The sequence below is a fragment of the Rhamphochromis longiceps genome, linkage group LG23 (assembly GCF_057381845.1).
Source record: "Rhamphochromis longiceps isolate RC_006_pf linkage group LG23, R_longiceps_female_GT1.1, whole genome shotgun sequence".
Classification (NCBI taxonomy): Eukaryota; Metazoa; Chordata; class Actinopteri; order Cichliformes; family Cichlidae; genus Rhamphochromis; species Rhamphochromis longiceps.
The window spans coordinates 42,418,813-42,440,503 of NC_140578.1; the positions used below are offsets into that span (position 1 = coordinate 42,418,813).

General features: G+C 40.6%; 1 protein-coding gene across 2 annotated transcripts in view; it reads left to right on the forward strand.

The window, feature by feature from the left end:
• LOC146642693 (protein FAM184A-like) overlaps positions 1-21,691 on the forward strand; it is an 81,820-nt gene that overhangs the window by 37,752 nt on the left and 22,377 nt on the right. For both annotated transcript variants that reach the window (XM_085398892.1, XM_085398893.1), the window contains exons 11-16: positions 2,147-2,269; positions 2,373-2,534; positions 8,608-8,729; positions 9,026-9,176; positions 20,303-20,417; positions 21,479-21,576. In XM_085398892.1, the coding sequence (XP_085255018.1) occupies positions 2,147-2,269; positions 2,373-2,534; positions 8,608-8,729; positions 9,026-9,176; positions 20,303-20,417; positions 21,479-21,576 (771 nt within the window). The remainder of the gene's footprint in view (positions 1-2,146; positions 2,270-2,372; positions 2,535-8,607; positions 8,730-9,025; positions 9,177-20,302; positions 20,418-21,478; positions 21,577-21,691) is intronic.

Sequence of the window (21,691 nt, forward strand, 5' to 3'; positions counted from 1 at the left end):
AAAGTCCAGTATTTTTGCCCTCCTTTACAAAGGGAACATTTCCAAAGATGGAAATAGGCCGGACTGGAGTCTTTTCAGGGCCACCGTATTTTGACACCATAGTTCTAGATGAATTGTTTGGTTTTTAAACAATCGTAAAAATGTCCTTAATCAAATTTCGTGTTCTCTTTTCTATTTGTGAAACTTGAATATGTTTAACTGAGGCAAGGATCGCTGTAGTCAAAGACGATTTCATTTCCACTTGCAGTCATTTCAACACAAACACTATACGCGTGCGTACGGGTGAGGAAGACCCCTCACAGACCAGAGCAGTAACACGAGATTTGACATGGATTGAGTGAAGCACTCTGTGGAAGGTGGTGCTGGATTGCAAAGCAGCTTGTGGATGTGCAGCAACTCTAGGCGGGCTAAAGAAGCTTAAATATTGCAATCCTATATGAGATCATCAGTAGGACGAGCCATCAGCTGGCGTGGGCCGGCATAACTGTTGCCCATTCAGTTTGTTTAAAACCCCTGTACATTATCAAAACAAAGAGTATGAAGAGATTACAAGTTCCAGCAACAGTGCAGTGGCCACAGTGAGGTCCATCCACCAGTTTTCCATCTTAACCATGTAAGAAATCCAGGGAGTTGGAGACGATCCCGCTCTCAACAACATGTGAATCAATATCATATAACTAGGTGACATAAGCTACGCAGCCCTCACTATTCATTTAAAAGTGAAGGGTTTCTTGTCCTTGACCTGCCGATTGATAGAATTATTGCCCCATCCAGGTAAAAAATACTCTTAACCAGCTCTACTTTTATACACTTTCATCCTGCCGTGGTGTCAGCGATGTATGACTCTGCAGGTGATGTTTGACACATCGCTGAGGTGGATCTCTGGCAGAGAGTTGAATGATTGAAATGCTGCGTCTCGCGCTATAAATCATTTCTAAGTTCTCAAAGCTTTCAGTTTGTTCACATGTCTTTGTTTCACTTCTTCTGAGACGTGATCTAAATATTTATTGGCTGAAGACTTGCACTTGCGTGGTGGTGTGACCGGCATGTTGTAATGCTGCAGGTTTTATTTGTTTGCTTGGCTTTTTTTCCCTTCCAAGAGTTTGTGCTTCTCACCTAATTCAAATCTGTGAGTCGGGGCTACAAGAGTACAAGCTCTGATTTAATTTTAATCTTGTGGCTCTAAAGCTGCATGGGAAAGGTGGCTCTCCTGTGAGTGGGTTAAAGAAAGAGGATGTGGATTACTGGGTGGCTCCCATGTGGGAAAGATTAAAAGGGGGGTTGCTTTGTATTTTGCTCACGTCATTGAAGAGATTCTGATGGATACAACTTGCCTCAACCCAACGGGGATGTCAAGATGATAAATAATAGCTGCAAATTAGACACTAATGACTGAACCCTTATTGATCACTGGTAAGGCAATTGCACAGCTGAATAAGTAGATGTACGTGCCCTCTTTTTGTATTCGCCTGTAACGAACATCAGATGATCAGAAGATCCAGAAAATATTCTAAATTCACCTTTACAGTAAAATAATAGTATCTGCAAAGAACGAACAACCAGAAACCTGTTGCTCAGCACTGTTAGTACAAACAGAGCTCAGTATTGTTTAGGTGTATCATAAAGCATAGACAGTAAGGATCTCAGCAATTTACTGAAAAGAGAGACTTAAGAAGTAGATCAAAAGGAGATTTTCATAAGAGAAATCCAGAGTGGCCCAGAAAGGATTTGACGCTCTGGTTTGAAGGATTATAGAAACTGGATGTTTTGAAGAGATGGCCTTTTAAGTGTAAATGACAGTTCACGTGTCTTTTCCTCATTCAGTAGCCCTGCGTCACGCTCAAACGCTGCCATGACTCCACATTGTGGCAGAAATTGGATTTTCAATAGAGTTGCTTTTAAATCTCCTCATTTTTTTTAGAGACTTTAAAAGCAAAAAGCATTTTCATATTGAAAACATGCATTGAGAATTTGTCTCACAAAGACATTTTAGACATGGAAGAATGTAGAATAAATCTCTAGTTTCATGGTCCAGCACTAATCAACTTGCCCAATTTCTTGTCCTATTATCCTTCCCGCTCTTCTCATCCGTCTTTTCATCCAATCTCGTTCCTTTCTTCCTCTCTCTCTTTCTTCCCGTCTCCAGAAAATGAGCCAGGAGTTTGAGATTAAACGGCTGTCATTAGAGGAGCAGAGAGATCGCCTCCAGCAGCAACTCGACAACTTGAAAGAGGAGCTTTCGGCCAAACTCAACATGGCCAATCAGGAAGTATGAGTCAGCTCTTACTGGAGCGCTAACGCATGACCAGCATGACCTGATCGTCTCCATGCATACCGACACGTCTCAATCAACTGAGTGGTTGTCTCCTCAGGTGTCCCACCTTCAGGAGCTGGTGAGAGAGGGGGAACAGAACCTGAATTCAGCTCAGATGCAGATTACCTGTCTGAAGGAAACTCAGGAGAAACTCAAGATAGAGCTAGACGCGACTCGAGCCCGCGTCCGAGAGACGAGCAACCTGCTGACTGACCTACAGGTGAGGAGAAAACAAAGACAGTACTGAGGTTTGGAGAACCTGAAATGAGGGTCCTCCTGCATTAACGCCCCAATAAAATAAAGTCTTACTGAGGATAATCACTTCAATATCAATATCACATTTATTTCTATAGCACATTTATAAGCAACAAAGTCAGTGTAAATTTGCTAAAACTGCAGTGATGTGTTCATACGTTCTAACACCTGTTAGAAGACGCGCAGCAGCACTTTAGATTAACTGATGGAGACATGAGTGCTGAAGACCCAGAGAGAATTGCAGTAGTACTGTCACGGTCTGGCTGGGGCAGACCGTATGTGTTGCAGAGGAGGACTCAAACGCAGACCAAAACGTAGTGTGGATAAACAAAACAAGCCGTTTATTGAGGCTAGCAATGAGGGTAAAAATAATCGGGCATCGGTGAAAACTAAACAATAACCTAAACTGGGTGAACTAATAACAAAACATGAAAAAGCTTAACCATAGTGAACTGACATGGGTACCTGGGGATGAGACATGGATGAGCAGACGACCTGACAAAGAATGGCTGAGAGCACACAGACTAAATGGACACAGGAGGATAATGAGGGAAGTGGCAACACATGGGGAACCAGCTGACACACATGAACATAACGACGTGACAATGGGAGAGTAAAACTGAACACGATGAACACAGACACACCAGACCTCTTCACAATAAGACAGGAAACAGTGGGATATAAACATGACAACCTGGACTGACAACATACGCCACAGACATAAAATACATGAAAGCAGGGGAGACTTAACATAGTGGAAACACGAGGGGAAAATAACTAGTAACACCTAGGCATGATAATGATAAACTTAGGAAACCTGAAGGCTACATAAACTAAACACAAAACGCTAGGTCAGCAGACCCAGGATCATGACAAGTCCAGTGTGATGAAGGCATGAATACGTTTTTCTGCGTCTTTAGGAGGAAGATAAGGCTGAGCTTTGGCAATTTCAGGTAACTGATAAAAAAGTGTTTTTCACAACTGTGGACACTTGCTTCTCTAATTTAAAAGAGCTTTCTAAAAACACTCTGAGATTTCTTACAGTGTGGGAATGATGACGAGCAAGAGGACCAAAGGTATCAGTTAACTTATCCAAAAGGGGCGTGTCTTCCAAAAACAATAACTTCAGCCTTATATTTTAGGGTGAGAAAATTTTGTGTTAACTGGTCTCTAACATCATGTAGACAGTTAAGCAGAGACTGCAGTGGGACAGAAACAGAAGTAAATTTGGATGTCAGCATAACAGTGGAAGGAAATGTTGTATTTCCTTCAGTAGTCACAGATCAGTTCTTAATATTTGTTTTAGAATCCTGTAAGATGTAAACATACAGAGTGTCAAATTACACAGATTGGTTATCAGTGTCACACTCAGATATTCAGATCTAGACAAATGAACAGAGCGTTAAACTGCAGCTGAGAATATGCAAATTCTATCGTCTTTGTTTTGTTTTGTAGAAAGTGTTGAAAGTATTAAAGGTGCAAATACTGAAGTAAACATTTGTATAAGCATAAAATTAATGTAAACGTAAGCCACTGATAGCTTTCTAGTCTGTTTTCTTTCTGAATCAGATTTCCTTATAAGGTCATTGCCCCTCAGTGGGCTTCCAGAAGATGGCCAATCAAAAGAGAGTGGGCTTTTAGGGACTGGAAGAGGACTTTTTATGGCTTTATTTTTGATAGGGACAGTGAAGACTGACAGGAAAGTGGCGGAAAGAGAGAGGGGAAGACATGTGGCAAAGGACCGCGTATCAGACTCTAACCCTGGCCGGCCGCTCTCAGCCGTGGGGCATATGGTCGCCTGCTCATTCCAGTGAGCTAAACCGTCGCTCCCCAAGGATAAACTTAGAGCTGTTAGTTTCTGGCTCTTGTTTTTTTGTCTAATGCACCTTGTTACACACACTCAGTCACTTAAACTTAATGGATTAAATCCCAGCTTTTATTTTACCAACTTTCTGGGACTCAGATTTTACTGAATTGAAGTAACCTTTGCAAAAGTCTTGACAGGTTGGGTCAACCAGTCAAGAGTTTTCAGACCCGACACTGAGACTGGCAGATGGTAATTTGCCTCCTGACATAGTAAGTCAGTGTGACAGCCTGTCTCATAGTCTGACAATAACAGCTCAGTCAGTCAAATAAATGTGGTGATTAAAAAAAAAGCCTTCACTGATGACCGAATACAGAGAGACAGAGAGGGGGGGACACAGGCAAGGATCGGAGGATAGAAGGATGGGAGAGGGGAAGAACATTTTGAAAGCAGGAGAGCAGGAAATGAGAGTTAACTGAGAAACAAGCGCGGTGCTGAAGGCCAGCTGTGAGATAATGATGATGAGGCCATTATGAGCAGAGTGGGCCTATGTTTGAAAAGAGCCCTGCTGGTGTGAGACGCAGGAAGAGCGTTTGTGATAGAGAGCGTGGCTTACTGGCAGGGGGAGGAGGAGGAGGGAGCGACTCGATCCTTTCATTAAAATTATAGCTATTAATACTGTTATTAATAATAGGGATGATATTTGTATTTAAAGGAACTTATTCATGATAATAAGTCATCAAATGAGAATTTGGGAAGGCTGAATCATCATAGGACTGTACAATAAAAAGGTTTAAAGTAGAACAAAAATGCAGAAAGGGACAGAAAAAGTGTGGAAATGTCTTAGCTTCAGTAACAGGAATTAAAACAACTGTTAATAAAGGCAGAAAGAAGAGTTAATAAGAAGCACAGTGCAGAGAGGCTATAAGAAGAGCGATAATTAAATGAAACTGCAGAATGGTGCTCTTTGAATTCCCACCAGGCTTCTTATTTAAAGGGCTATTTAAAGAGCAGGACTGGGGCAGTAAAAAAGCCAAGCTTGACACAGGATTGTATCCTGTGTTCACACTGAGCTCATTAGCATAGACACAAGCTCAACACCAGCAGAGGCCGGCCTCACAGTAAATTTAGACCAGCTATTGTTTAGCACAGAATGAACCTTTAAGTAGATTACTAGGTTAGGAAAAGTAGAACGAGAGATGGTTTCATTTATACTCATGTTTTATTTCTACCTTAAATACAGAAAGTTCACAAAATTAAAAAAAAATTTTATAAACTATGATGTCATTGTAGAGATTACATCATGTGTTCCTCAGACAAGCAGCCTGTTGTTAAGTCATGAGTACTTGAGCATGTTTCGTGCTTTCGATGTGTTGTTAGAAGTTCCACAAAAACAAAATAATTTCATGTTTTTTTTCCAGTATTTGACACAGCGATTGCAAACATGCTGGTTTTATTTTGGATGCTTACACTATTACACTTTGCACAAAGAATCTGAACGTTTGTTTTCAGCAAGTCTCACACATGCCTCCTGATCAGTCTTAGCCCATTTTTCTTTAGTGAATCTCTCAAACTCCTCCAGATTAGGTGGTCAGTGGCAGTTAAGTCAGGGGTTTGTGCAGGACAGTCAGTAACATTCACTTCGGTCTTTGTCGTGTTGAAGACAAAGCGACGGCACAGACCCAGCTTTGCTCCCGACTTTCAGAATCTTCACACATCCTTCGTTTTTCATTGTTCCTTCCACCTTGATGAGATTCCCAGTTCTAGTTTAATCTCATCTGACCAAAGGACATGCTTCCAGTATGAATAGTCTCCTGGTCATCTTTAGCATACTTCAGTCTGGCTTGAAGGCTATTTTTCTTTCCAGAGTCTTTTTTTATTTGATTTTATGAGGTTTAAGCATCACAGAGTTCAAGTAGAACAGTAGTTTGTGCTATGGCTCACTTAAAAAGGTCCGCTTTTAATATTAAGCTTTGTCATTTTGATTTTTTTCTGAAAAAATTCTTCTATTGTGTGCAGAAATGTTTATAAATGCTCTGTTAAAAAAAGAAATTCATAAGGGGGCTAATAGTTTTAACCTCAGCTTTACATTTTCTTGTTATATAGACTCATTTAAATTTATTTTTATTCTTAACAACATATAAATATAGATGTACATTTGTAGTGCAAGATTTATCTTGCGACACTTTGAAGGGCCCCACATGCTGGAGTGAACTGCACCACCCTCACTAACCTCTGATGCAAATCCAGTCATTTTGTCTATAAGCAGCTAAAATATGACGGAAACTGAACAAGGCGATGGTTACTCACAGTTAGCTTTAATGTAGGTGGGTAAGCCTTTACTATAGTCTCTGATTTATCAGAAATGAATGATTCAGAATTATAATTATTCAAGTGAAAGTATAATGAAACAAATACAGACTGTTTAGGATAAAGTAACAAGTGAAACATGAGTCATGTCTGTGGGGGTTTTTTTTGTTCTTTTCTTAATTTGCCGTTGAGCCCATCGGTCGCTTTTTGAGAGAAATCCAGCCCACTGTGGCTTACTGAAGCATATATCTTTATTACTATAAATATCTAGTCCCCAGATAACCTGTGAACTGTTCCTAAAAAAGGCTTTTAAATAATGAACAGTAGCTAGTAAGAGTCACAAACACTCAAATCCAACTGGTCATATGTTTCTTCCTGCATTGCTCCTCCAAAAATCATCTCCACTTGTGAGAAATCTAAAAGCACAGATTTTTTTTAAAATCTTATTTAGATTCCCAGAAATGTAAATTGTCCTCACAGTGGATTTAACCACTCATGTGCTTCCCCTTGCAGCTAAACAAGAGAGCTTTTAGCTCTTCTAATGAGCTCATCAGCACTTACAGCCTGCAGCCTCTTCAGCAGCTGGAAACAGCTGACCCGGTGAAGTTTGTTTCTGCCTTGAAACCAGCACATTATAAATGCCCTGTAGCCATGGCATTATAAATGCATGTGGAAGTGGGCATTACAGTATGAGTCATCCAGCTTCAGCTATTGAAATATGGCATCTGGTCAGAGATACAGACTTGGAGAAAAAAGAAAATGCACTTTTTTACTTTATGCGGCTTTAAACTTACACTATTAGGGCATCAGCACTTTAAAAACACCAAGGTTATTTTAGATATTACCTGCCTGCATTATTATAGATTTTACTCTGAAAGTCTTTTTTTTACATATTTATTGATTGGGGCCTAAAATTATGTCAAACGAACCAATACTGTTACTAGAATCTGCCACAAGACAGTCAGTCTGATGTCACACTATGATTGAATGGGGTCAGGTTGACAATTATAATTACAAATTCACATTCAATTATTACATTTGTGCTCATCAGTCTTCCTGTCCTATAGGAATATAACCAGAATACAGTCCCTTCAAGTTGTGCTTATTGACAAAGGCTCATTCAGCTTATTTGTGCTCTGAATTAGGAGGCAGCTTTGCCAAGCTACCGGTCAGTGTGTCCAGTTGATCAGTTTATCATCAAGTTTTCTCGGCTACCATTATCTCAGGATGGATGCATGAGGAGATGAGCACTCTTGTTTGCAGTAATCTCAGAGTTCTTTAATTTATTTAAAAAATATATATTTGTTGTTTTCCTGTATTGATACAATATTGCAATTTTTTTGTTTTGTTTTTGTTTATTTGCCGACCTGCAAAGAACTCAAACACAAGCTGTGAAACTGAGTCGTCTTGCACACTGGGGTTAGGGACTGGGACTGGGATGCAGTTATTAGTGGAAGAGGTCACATATTCCAAGACTGAAGGTGGCACTTCACGCTGTTAGCAGCAGCAGTTTTTGTTTAGCTGTAAAAAACAAAATCATTAAACGAGGCCCTGAGATAAAATTACCATAAATTGAAAATCTAAATATCAGATCTGTTTATGTTGAGAATGAGTTAAATTTTATAATCTTGAGATGCTTACATATATAATTTATTTGGTAAACGCTTTTTTGGGGGGGTGTTCATTTGATTTCCCCAAAATGAAGTCTGAGCTCAGCCTGCTATGGGTTTAATATGTATTATCTGTGGCGGTGATACAATAAAACATGATGTCTCCTCAAATGTGCAACTCATAAACAGTGCAGATGTTTCTTACCAACTCAATTGCTGATTTCAGACTAAGATAGCAAAAGAAAATATCAGGAATACTGATAGTGTGTGATTTCTGTTGGAGTTCAAATTTGTGCATCGCTTTGTATTTGCAGGAAGAGATTGAAACCCAGAAGCAGCAGCATGAGGCCAGAGTGATGTCCATCAGAACAGAGGAGAAGCAGAAGATGGACAAGATGGCAGATGACTTGGATCGGAAATGGAGAGATGCACTGCGGTAAAAGAGAGAAAAACAGGAAGCCCATCTCCCCTGATGTCTTTTCTCATTCGTCTCTGTCATCTCACAGCCCTCTTCACAATCACACTTATTATCCCAACAAGTCGGCGTCTCCCCAAAACACTCATGTATATTGATGAGAACGAATAGGAAATGAACACAGTCGGAAGCAAGTTTATAAACGCATGCAATATTTACAGATGTCTTTTAGCAGGACAAAACCGAGCAGCGTGAACACACACGCACACTGAATGTACAATGTAATTAATTTAGTCAAACTTTGTGTCTTTCTGTAGGGAAGAAGTGCGTTTGCTAAAGGAGGAGTTGACCGAGGAGTATGAAGCAGACAAACAGGCGGCCATGACTCAGCTCTCCCAGCAAAAAGAGCTGGAGATGATGGCAGCGAGGGAGGGCTGGCAGAGGAAGGTCGAAGACCTGCTGGAGCAGGTAACGCACACATGCGGACACTGACACGTGAGGGTCCGGCCTGTTTTGGTTACCACCAGTGTTGGTCAAGTTACTTGAAAAAAGTAATCAGTAACTAAAAACTGATTACTTCCGCAAAAAAGTAATCCCGTTACTTTGCTGGTTACTTATTTTCAAAAGTAATTAATTACTTAGTTACTTAGTTACTTTTTAAAAACATGATGAGGTGATAAAGCGATAGATCTTTCAGCCTAATTTTACTTTTTCTGCATAATCCATCATACAAAATGTAATCAAATGGAAAAGTCTCTTTTTTTTTAAACTTGTTTTGTTAGTTTTAATCTTTTAACTTTATGCATCAAGCAAAAATTTAATTATATGCAACATTCTCTGACTGGAAGAAATTAGTTTAACATTTAAACCTATTTTCTGTACATTCCAGCACATAAAATAAAATATTTTTTGTGTTTACACTCAGTCTTTCAAATAGATGCAAGTAAAACACAGCAGAAAATAAATAACATCAAAGACTCAGCGGTCCTGTTGCTCTATTTTCACCTGTAAAGCAGGAGTAGGGTAGGCGTAGGTTTACCCTGGTGCAGGTGTGCCACGGTCAGCTGAAGAATCCGCGAGTTTCTCTGTGAGTTTCCCATTACGTGGTAGCGCACTCGGTGCTTGTTTAGGGGTTTTTTTTCGCTGTAAAAAGAAGTTTTCTTCCCACGCACAGCGGACGCTAATGTTTTTGTCACTTTTTATGGAATCAAACTCACAGTAAGGTCAGTACTTCCACGCTTTAAACGCTGCAAGCTCATACTCTCTCCCGCACTCGATATATGAACATTGTTGATCTGCACACAGCTGTTGTCACGAACGTTGCACTTGCTTACGTCACTGTCATGAGACATTCTCGCAAAAAATCACGGTTTTAGTAACGCAGTAACTCAGCGTTCCTACGGGAAAGTAACGGTAATCTAATTACTGTTTTTGCAATAGTAATCCCTTACTTTACTCGTTACTTGAAAAAAGTAATCAGATTACAGTAACGCGTTACAAGTAACGCGTTACTGCCCATCTCTGGTTACCACATACAAGGTTTAAGGGCTTTAACTCCAGAAAGCCTGAACCATAAAATAATTACGAGACATTTGTCTGTTTATCATATCTATTTTATTATTAGAGTGCCCTCCAGGTCGTTGTGAACATTTTAATAAACACTGTTAAAACACAGTTAAAATGTTGATTAATTGACTGTATTTATTTTATTTCACAGACATTGATTTAACTGTAAGGCTAAGTGTAAATGTATTGCATTAAACTATGACATATATGGAACTTTGATATTCTGGATCTTTGTTTTCTCTAACCGGACCTCCTTACTTTTTAATTGAATACCCCTGCTGTTCAACATTTCAGTGATGTCAGCTGTAGACATGTAGACATTTCTCCCCAGACATTGATCAGTTTCATTTTTCTGTCTATCAAACCATACCCACCGACTGTGTCAGGAGGAAGTATTCATCCGCTGATGATGAGACGCTCACATAATTGACAGCAGGGCAAGATTTTAACATTGTAGAGACCCCCCCTCAGCTGAGCTTTCATGTTAGCTAGTCGCGCACTTCTTTTAATTGGCAGGCAGCAGAAAGAGATCTGACGTTGCTGAATCTTTTTTTTCCTTCTTGTGGTGAGAAGGACATGATTTTTACAGATATTTTTAAAACTGCTTTTTTTTTTTTTTTATGTATTTTTAGTGTTTTGAGAACCACAGGGTAAGTACCATTTAGTTTCATCATATACAAGCAAAAGTAGACCTTTATATGGCTGATGGCTCAAAAACTGGGAACGTCACACCAAAACAATCCAGATGGATAAATAGCTCTATAGTAAATATGACTTGCTGTTGACATAGCAACTCTTAAACTCTTATTCTTTTCTTAGAGCTGCCTTACAAACCGACCCCAGTAACTCGTTTACTATGTCAGCTGATGATAACAAAAACACAATGGCAGCCTGAACCAAGAGAAAAGAAAAGGTCATGTCAGTCTGAGAGACGGCGAGAGGCTGATTTGACCAACTTCTTCTTCCATGTAAACGATTGGCTCTCGTCTTATAGTAGTTACTAACCAACGTTGTTAGTATGTTTGACTTTGCCTTTATAGTCAGACCCACAAACAGTAGCTTTCTGAGTTTTCTGTAAACAACCAAAAGCTACAACATGAGGTCGGGAGCACATGCTGGTGATGCTGCAGTCATCACTGTTTGCAGTATGTTATAAAGCATTGATATCACATGCAGGTGAACTCTGTTAGTATCCGGGAATGCAGTTGTTCATTTTTTATGCATTTTTTGTTCTTTGACAAGCAGTTGAAATTATTTATCATTTACTTCAGGTTTCTTGGTCTATTCCAGAGTAAAACTTGATGTAATTCAATGATTTATTTGATAATTGCTTGCGGCTCTTTAGTCCTTAGAGTGCGGCTCCGCGTGGTTTGGGAAAATAAATTAGAAGTATTTAGCTGAAGTGTATTTTATTTATGTTCTTTTTTAAACCTGTACTTCTAAATTGGAAGATTATTGTGATATTGAAATAAAAAAATAAAATTATATTCTATTATTTTTTTCATCGCTCAAAATAAGCTTCAAACTCGCGGAAGCCGGTGTACCCGCCGAAACGCCGTGCATTTATCGAGACTTTCAGCCCCAGGTAGGCCAGTTATGGATCTTCGGATCCACATTATGTCAGCAGCTCCACCATGAACTATGTTAAAACAAACACCGCTCACGCCTCACAGATGACAGCTTACAGTCCTGCGTAAAGATGAAAGTGACTTCTTACAGCCCCGATCTGCAGACGCTGTGCGCAGAGGTTCAGGAGCAGAAGTCCCATTGTAAACTTATCACGGCAGACCCGACGATGTTTCCATGAACAGGCTTTTTAGCATCTCTTTATTGACCACTTTTCACACACGGTTGCTGTACGCACACAGCCGGCTGTAGCTTTTCAGCTCACAGCCCGACAACACAACAGCAGAGAGAGCACAGACTTTAAGGCGGCGAGGCGTGATCGCGGGTGCCGCTCAGGTGCGTCGCCTCCCCTGCAGCGGCGCTGCAGACCACGCCCCGCCACACACATTAACCAAGTAAAATACATATTTAGGCAGAATTTTGCAAATATCTATTTTTCATCTGTTAGCAGCATAGAGCTTTTTTTCCAATTATTTTTTAAAAGTCAGCTCAAGGCTCCAAAAGCACAAAGGAGATATAAGGGTGGCACACAACAGTTTTTGTTTGCTGGATCATTTTAGTTCAGCTGGGTGTCTTTCCTTTTGTTATATTTCTTTAAGAGTTCAAAATGTGTTAATTACATAAATAAAAATGTAATTTTCTCTGCAGCACTTCATGGATTTCATAAGCAACACACCTTAGTTGTTCACACAAAGCATAAAGATAAAAAACAATATATACAGTGTTATCTTCATTTTAGATGTCACAAAGTATTTGCGGCTCTCAGTGTTTTCTTTTGCGTGGAAACCGGGTCCAAATGGCTCTTTGGGTGTTAAAGGTTGCAGACCCCTGACTTAAGGACAGCCTGAAGCAAAAAAAGAAAATCCAAATCAAGTCTCACAGGCATTCCTGTCTTTCAATAACTGTGTGAATGTGATTAACAGCAACGCTGTAAATAGCTTCTTCACCTGCTTCACAACTCATATAACTCCCACAGCAACAGTAAATTGGTATGAAAACAACAAAAGCTGTAACAGTGTTAATTTTGTCCCGTCATAGTGAGGTAGAAGAAAAGGAACAGCCTCTTTTTTTTAAACCAGGTTGTCTCTAAGCCATAGTGATGCTTGAATACATACAGGGAGTGCAGAATTATTAGGCAAGTTGTATTTTTGAGGAATAATTTTATTATTGAACAACAACCATGTTCTCAATGAACCCAAAAAACTCATTAATATTAAAGCTGAATGTTTTTGGAAGTAGTTTTTTATTTGTTTTTAGTTTGAGCTATTTTAGGGGGATATCTGTGTGTGCAGGTGACTATTACTGTGCATAATTATTAGGCAACTTAACAAAAAACAAATATATACCCATTTCAATTATTTATTTTTACCAGTGAAACCAATATAACATCTCCACATTCACAAATATACATTTCTGACATTCAAAAACAAAACAAACAAATCAGCGACCAATATAGCCACCTTTCTTTGCAAGGACACTCAAAAGCCTGCCATCCATGGATTCTGTCAGTGTTTTGATCTGTTCACCATCAACATTGCGTGCAGCAGCAACCACAGCCTCCCAGACACTGTTCAGAGAGGTGTACTGTTTTCCCTCCTTGTAAATCTCACATTTGATGATGGACCACAGGTTCTCAATGGGGTTCAGATCAGGTGAACAAGGAGGCCATGTCATTAGTTTTTCTTCTTTTATACCCTTTCCTGCCAGCCACGCTGTGGAGTACTTGGACGCGTGTGATGGAGCATTGTCCTGCATGAAAATCATGTTTTTCTTGAAGGATGCAGACTTCTTCCTGTACCACTGCTTGAAGAAGGTGTCTTCCAGAAACTGGCAGTAGGACTGGGAGTTGAGCTTGACTCCATCCTCAACCCGAAAAGGCCCCACAAGCTCATCTTTGATGATACCAGCCCAAACCAGTACTCCACCTCCACCTTGCTGGCGTCTGAGTCGGACTGGAGCTCTCTGCCCTTTACCAATCCAGCCACGGGCCCATCCATCTGGCCCATCAAGACTCACTCTCATTTCATCAGTCCATAAAACCTTAGAAAAACCAGTCTTGAGATATTTCTTGGCCCAGTCTTGACGTTTCAGCTTGTGTGTCTTGTTCAGTGGTGGTCGTCTTTCAGCCTTTCTTACCTTGGCCATGTCTCTGAGTATTGCACACCTTGTGCTTTTGGGCACTCCAGTGATGTTGCAGCTCTGAAATATGGCCAAACTGGTGGCAAGTGGCATCTTGGCAGCTGCACGCTTGACTTTTCTCAGTTCATGGGCAGTTATTTTGCGCCTTGGTTTTTCCACATGCTTCTTGCGACCCTGTTGACTATTTTGAATGAAACGCTTGATTGTTCGATGATCACGCTTCAGAAGCTTTGCAATTTTGAGACTGCTGCATCCCTCTGCAAGATATCTCACTATTTTTGACTTTTCTGAGCCTGTCAAGTCCTTCTTTTGACCCATTTTGCCAAAGGAAAGGACGTTGCCTAATAATTATGCACACCTGATATAGGGTGTTGATGTCATTAGACCACACCCCTTCTCATTACAGAGATGCACATCACCTAATATGCTTAATTGGTAGTAGGCTTTCAAGCCTATACAGCTTGGAGTACGACAACATGCATGAAGAGGATGATGTGGACAAAATACTCATTTGCCTAATAATTCTGCACTCCCTGTATGCCCTGTATGCATGCTATGTATTTGCAGCCTTTAAATAGGTTCTTTAAAGAAAGCCTTTGAAATTAATGCTCCTTCAGATGTTCCAGTAGCTACAGTTCGGGAGATTTTATCTTATGAGGACTGAAGTTAGCTGCTAGGGTCAGAATGAAAGCACTGTAGGAACAGAGCGAGCCGTTTGACGCTGGTTTGGGAGCTCAGACGCTCGTCTGCTTAGACTCATGTAGCCGTTCTTGCAGAGCATACTGCCTCTGGGTAATTCAGAGCTGAGTCACAACTGAAACCTCAAAGAGGCTCGTCCTGAGTTTGCCAAGACGCTGGTGGCTCCAGATAAACATTTTCTGACAAGCTGGAGTCACCAGTGCCAGCTTGGCAACTTTTCAGACACCCCCAACCAAAACCGTGACAAAAGCAGCTCACGGCAAAACGAGACAAAGTTAAAGAGTGATCTGACTTTAACTCCAACACAAGATACAAGAGATTCTGTTTCACACAAAGTTTTGTTCTTCTTCATAAAATATTTTCGTTTACCAAAGAAAACTTGTCCTTTGGTTTTGAGACATCTGTTTGTGGTCGGCGGCTCTGCGATGGACCTTTGACCTTTGATATAGCTACTGTGTTGGAGTTTCTTAATTACTCCAGAAATCGTTTGTTCTGCAGACTAAAATGTAAATATTTATTTGCTTAATTGAAAAAAATGTGCAAGCTAAGGTGGCAGTTTTCAAAAGAATCACCAAATATTCAAATAAATGATTGCTACCTATTTGTTTCAGCTATAGATATGGTATCATTTTAAGATGAAAGGAAGCAGTCCTCATTGATGTGGCTGTAATAATTAAGATGGAATTTCATAGTGGGCTCTTTAGGGAGCATCATTTCTTATCTGCAGCATCTGCAGATTATAGATGCCAGATTAGGAATCATGTAAATGTGGGTCACAGTATAAAAAGGAGCATTTTAAAGTTATAGTGCCGAGTGGCTAAAAATAAACTTCAAACAATATCACAGATCAGATATCTAAGGAGCTTACACTGTATGTGTACTATATGTGAGCCTCTGCATGTGTGTCTTTTTTTGCCCTCACAGGGCTGTGTGTGTGTGTGTGTGTGTGTGTGTGTGTGTGGGGGGGGGGGGGGGGGGGGGGGGGGGGGGGGGGTTGGTTTAGGAGCAACAGAAAAGATGGCTAATGTGTGTATATGTAATACTGTAATCCACGGATATTATTAAGTGTATATACACTTACCGGAATCTCTTTAAATGTGCTTTGCTAGTACCTCTTTTGATTTCAGATCTGCATTCATTCCTCGCGGCATAATTTCAACAAAGTGCTGGATAAATTCTTCAGAGATTTTTGTCCATATTCACACGACAGCATCACAGAGTTCCTCATCACAAAGGTGCTCTATTAGATTGGGATCTGGTGATTGTGGAGCCCATTTGGGTTCAGTGAACTGAATGTCCAAAAAAACAGTTTGAGATGATTTGAGCTTTGGGTAAATACGCACGTAGGCTGTGGCAATTAAATGATGCCTACCTGGTACTGACGAGTCCACAGTCTGTAAAGAAAATATTCTCTACTCCATTGCACCACGAGCGTCATAAATCATTGATACAAGGCAGGATGGATCCCTGCTTTCATGTTGTACACACCGGTTTCACACCCTACCATCTAAATGTTGCAGCAGGAGTCAAGATTTATCAAAGCAGGCAGTGTTTTCTAATCTTCTGTTGTCCAATTCTGGAGAATTATAACCTCAGTTTCCTGTTATTAGCTGGCAGGAGCGGCATCCAGTGTGGTCTTCTGCTTTAACATTTGCATGTAGAGATGCTCTTCTGCAGACTCACTTGTTACAAGTGATTATTTACTATAAGTGGTTGCCTCCCTGTCAGTTTAAAGCAGTTTGGCCATTCTCCTCGGACCTCTGGTAGATGGTATTGGCCACCAACCAGAGGTAGAGGATTTCACCCAGAGAACTTCTGGAATTGAATTGCTCTGAGTTTGATATGGCCGGGGGCACCAGTACAGCATTAAAGTGAAGTGCAGATAAGCATAATTTTCAAAATCCAAGACCATGCTTTCAAAGGCTACATGAACATCACCTGAAAAAAACATTCCCAAGTAGTTTAATTCATGCTTAAAAGATCCTTTTCAACCCAAAATATTTAAATTTAATTTGAAAGCCCAGTTAGGAATGTTTTAGCTTATCCCCGTAATACTTTCAATCATAGTCTTGCACAAAGATTAACTAGAAAAAACAGCAGACATGCAAGCTGGGCTACTATGAAGACAAAAGCACGAAAGTATTATTACAGTGATCTGCACGGTATTGACCTACTTACAGCTCTGCAGAAACACCAGCCCTACCGGGGGCTCAGAGACTCATCAGTCACAATGCAAAGAGAAACTCGCAGTCCCCTCAGATATAACACATCACGTTGCATTTTAAGGACAAATCTCAAACTGTTCACACATAAGCCATGATTACAACTAGCATCTGTCAGAGTGATAACGGAAATATGATGGATGTATATTGGTCGATTACCCATTAATAACGCTAAGAATAATAAATTCTCCGCTTTATTTATCAGAGAAGGGGATATTATATTAGATTGTTACTTTCCTGGTGTGGTTTTAAGGCTGTCAGTGCTTCTCTGTGTCTCTGCACCTCTTCTGTATCATCCTTACAAATTCAAGTTATTGTGCATTCAGACAACACCAATCCCATAATTGCATCAACATTCCACCCTCATGGTGTGTACAATTTCTCTTTCAGTCAAAAAGTAATTCCAGTAGCAACTACTGCTCTTCGGCATTTCTTTTGATCAGTGTTAATACTTCATACGCCGACCCTCCAGCCTGCCAGATGCTCAGTTTGCTCAGAACAGCAGAGCAGTGAGCATGGTGGGACTCTGTTCTTGGTTGCTGTGTGATGGATTTAATGGTGGGACAACTGCCATATTGCTGAATTTATTATTTTAATAAATTTCAATACAGATCAAAATTTAAGTAGATGCAGGGCCTTTCCTGGCTAGGAGAGGGTCTTGAGGGGCAGCTACAACTGTCAGCACAATTAGTCTAAAAGTAAGGGTTTGTTTTTCCAGGAAAACCCCTGTGATTGATAGGGTAGTTTTGTTTATTAACTGGAAATGAAGATGCATACCAAATCCAATCAAAATGTTTCCCATTTTTTCAGAAAATCAATTGTGATTTAAAGGTACAGCCATTAATTTTAAGCATTTACTTTTCTTCTGCTACATCAGAGTAAACAGACTAATAAAACATGGTTAATGCATTTGTTCTTTCCATACCAGTCTGCCACAATCACTTATTGTCTGCAGATTAGACAAGCAACTGGCCCATCTCCAGACAGCTGACAACTGTTATGGCTAAACAACAACAGCTAGTTACAAGCTAACGCAGGGGTGGGCAACTCCAGGCCTCGAGGGCCAGTGTCCCTGCAGGTTTTAGATGTGTCCTTGAACCAACACAGCTGATTTAAATGGCTAAATTAGCTCCTCAACATGTCCTGAAGTTCTCCAGAGGCCTGGTAACGAACTAATCATGTGATTCAGGTGTGTTGACCCAAGGTGAGATCTAAAACCTGCAGGACACCGGCCCTCGGGGCCTGGAATTTCCCGCCCCTGGGCTAACGTTACATATGTAATGTTTGGCTCAAGTGTCCTAAAAATCACACTTTCCCTCTGATAAAGAGTTTGATTGCATTCTCACATCGTATCAGCGTTCAGTCATGACGTTCCTGAGTCCTTAAAAGTTGCAACCATTACAAAGACAGTTTCAACAGTTGCTAACAGAGGCTAACAGCTAACAGTGGCAAAAAGGACCTCAGTATTGCTGTCATTATTCACAACTGAGCTTTTTTGACTCCATATTGGACTCCTTTCACAAAGTTTTATAGCCTCTTCCAGAGTAAATAAAGATAGATGCTTCTCACCCGGCTTTGACAGCTGAGGTAAACAGTGGACTGACAGCCTTCCACAGGAGCAAAGACATGCCGGCCGGCTGCATCTCTTATAGCATTCAGTCTCAATTGAATGTTTTTGATCTCTCTTGGCATGTTTCATTGCCAGTGTCAGTGTTATTTCTATTCTAAAGTTAAAAACAACAAAGTATCCAAAGTCTTTACAAGTTAGTTAATGAACAAGCAAGATATAAAAAGAAGCAAATATGATATATTGTGACAACATAAAAAAGCTACAGTGGCTATCCTACAGCAGCCACAGTAACTAGGATTATGCGCTTGAATTGTGAGGGTACAAAAACAGACCCCAGTTGCCTGCAAAATCTGCAATCTACTGACATTTGGCGCTGAATAATTTTACTCACTAACTTTAAAGAATTGCCAAGACTCAACAGGATGAAAAAATTGAATGATTTCCCTTTTGACTGTTTTGTGCAGACACACTAGCAGATGTAGTTAAAAATCACCCCTGATGTCCTGAATTTTTGATTAACCTGTTTCAGTGAAGCCATTTATGCCTTTGCTGCCTTAGCCTCTCATGTTTGATGGACGTGGCAGCTACATGTGCTGTTAAAGTAGAAAAAGACATTCCTGAAAGCCCTTAAGTGAGCGCAGGTCCCGTGCGGTATTGTGCGCCTGGGCGGATGTGCCGTCGTTATCTATAATGACTTCTTTTTCATTAAGATATTTTCATTACCAGGTCCGAGCCCGAGGCTCCAGTTTGTGCGAGCCAAAACTTGTGCGCTTGGGATTGTGTTTAATTAAGTCACAGAGGGCTGGGTGCATGTTTTTGCAAACAAGGTCGCTTAAGGTATTTCCACATTGCTAATCTCACACATCCCATTATTTTGCTGTAAATGTAAAAATGATTAGTTGGAGTAGACAGAGAGGATAAACTGTGCAGGCCATCTTTTTTTATCCGATGTAGAACCTCAGAAACTTCATCCCAGCCCTGCTCCTCATCCTCTCATTTTTAAATCCATCTTACCTTACACTTGCTAATGTGGTACTTCTTCAGCACTAAACCCTGCGGGGGATTTAACTGCAGCGGCTCAGAGAAAGAGTGGCATGTGAAGGGCCGGAGGCGTCTGGCTGAGAGAGTTCTGCCACTCACCGGCAGTTAGGCCTCTGATAGCTGCAGTATCTCCTCGAAACAAAACACTTTGGCGTGCTCTGATGGGGCTTACGCTTGTTGGCTTTTGTTATTGGGCCGTGCGCGCTGTCACTCGTCGTCGTGACGGGCTGTCAGCTCATTGACACGAGTGGAGAAATCTTCATCCGCAGCCCTGAAGTGGTTTTATTACATCTGTGTGTCAATATCACCACCAGGGAGTGGTTGTTAGAAAAAGGGGGAAAAACCTAGGCTCTCTCCCTGGTTAAGAGCGATGCATTGGAAAAAATATAGTGGAGCAAAAGAGAGAGTTTTTTAATTAAATGTGTGTGCTCTGTTAAGTGAGTTGCTTCTTTCCTGGAGGTATGTCTTCCTTGTAAATTAAATGTGATGTCGCCGCACAGTTGGAGATAGAGAACCACCTGGAGAGAGACACAGTGTTGTCCCTGCAGTTCAGCCTGTAATTACTGCTTCTATCGGATGTGGGCACGCTGACCTGTTAACATTTGCTTTTAATCTAATTTGTTCTGTCTTGTTACTTTTTTCTTTTTTTTTTTTGAATAAGCCTTTGCTCATTATAAACACCTAAACACCATATTTTTACTACTTCCCCCTTTACGTCCCTTTTTCCTCAGATCTCTCTGCTGAAACAGTCCCTGGAGCTGCAGCTGTCTCAGTCTCAGTCAGCTCTCCAACAGCTGCAGTCTCAGTTCAACCAGGAGAGAGAGCTCCTGAGCCAACAGCTCAAAGGTATGCACGCGCTTCCTCCACGTGGCGACTGCGGCTACAAGCTGCCGCTGGAGTTTCAACATTTCATCCTAAAATAACTTTCTTAAAGTAGCGATTTTGCATTTGTATGTGATTTTAACTTAAAAACTTAAAAACTTTAAAACAAGAGATTTTTTATTTTTTGATTATGGGAATTTGAAAGAGAAGGAAGGTTGGAGCTGTAACAGCCAGTTTGAGCTGTTAGATGACGAGTTGCAGTCTGACAAGTTTTATCAGGGGAAACCTGCGTGCCTCTAAATCAGCCATTCCCAAATTCAAGAGTGCTGCAGCCCACTTAAAAACCTGAAGATCCATTGGGGCCACCCAATCTTAAATCTTCACTCTAATCAGAATCCATGAGAATGTGATGTATTCCTCGAAAAATGTCTTAAAAATAAATAAACCACACAGGAGGATGTTGGCTATAAATTGCTAATGCTACCTAGTCATATGCAAAGTGGTAAGGCTAACTGGGACATAAACTTTAATACAGGGGAAGTAAATTTAGGTCAAAATAAAGTAATACCACCTCCTATTTCCTGTTTTAATTCCATATTTATATAACTACATTGATATAAATATGTAACTGTGCATACTACTAATTTCAAGTTGAATTTCTGTTATTATTGCAGCCAAGCAGCCATGAAGGGGGCCACTGCTCCCTTAAAAACTTTTGGGAATCACTGCTTCAAAACATCCATGAGGGAAATAACTGAATTCACAGCCCAGGATGTTCACTAGCATGAGATCGTCAGCATGTCGAGACAAATCATGCTGCATTGCACTGTACCACTGCTGAAACCGATTTTTTATTTTGTTGTGAAGAATAAATAAAAATCTGAAATGTAACCTAAATATTTAATACAAATAGTCCGAGCATCGAGTGTGTAAATATTTTGTTGTCACCTTCTGTTCAGCGGCGCATCTCCTGCCGCTGTGCGACTGGCTCAGATTGTCATATTGCCTTATCGTGTCAAACAGAATGGAAACACGTCTGCTGTTGATGCATCTCAGTGTACACGTTGATATCTCTGTGTTTGCAGAGATGCAGAGAGAACATCAGAGGAGAGAGCATCGATTACAGGAGGCTCACTGCTGTGCCCTCAGCACCATGGAGGAAGCCAGGCAGCACCAGATAAGAGTACGACACACACACACACACACACACACACATATTTGCAAGCATGTAGGTTTGCATCGGTTGTCTTGGGATTTGTCACATAGTTGCACGACACTACCTGCCTTTTGTTCTCTCT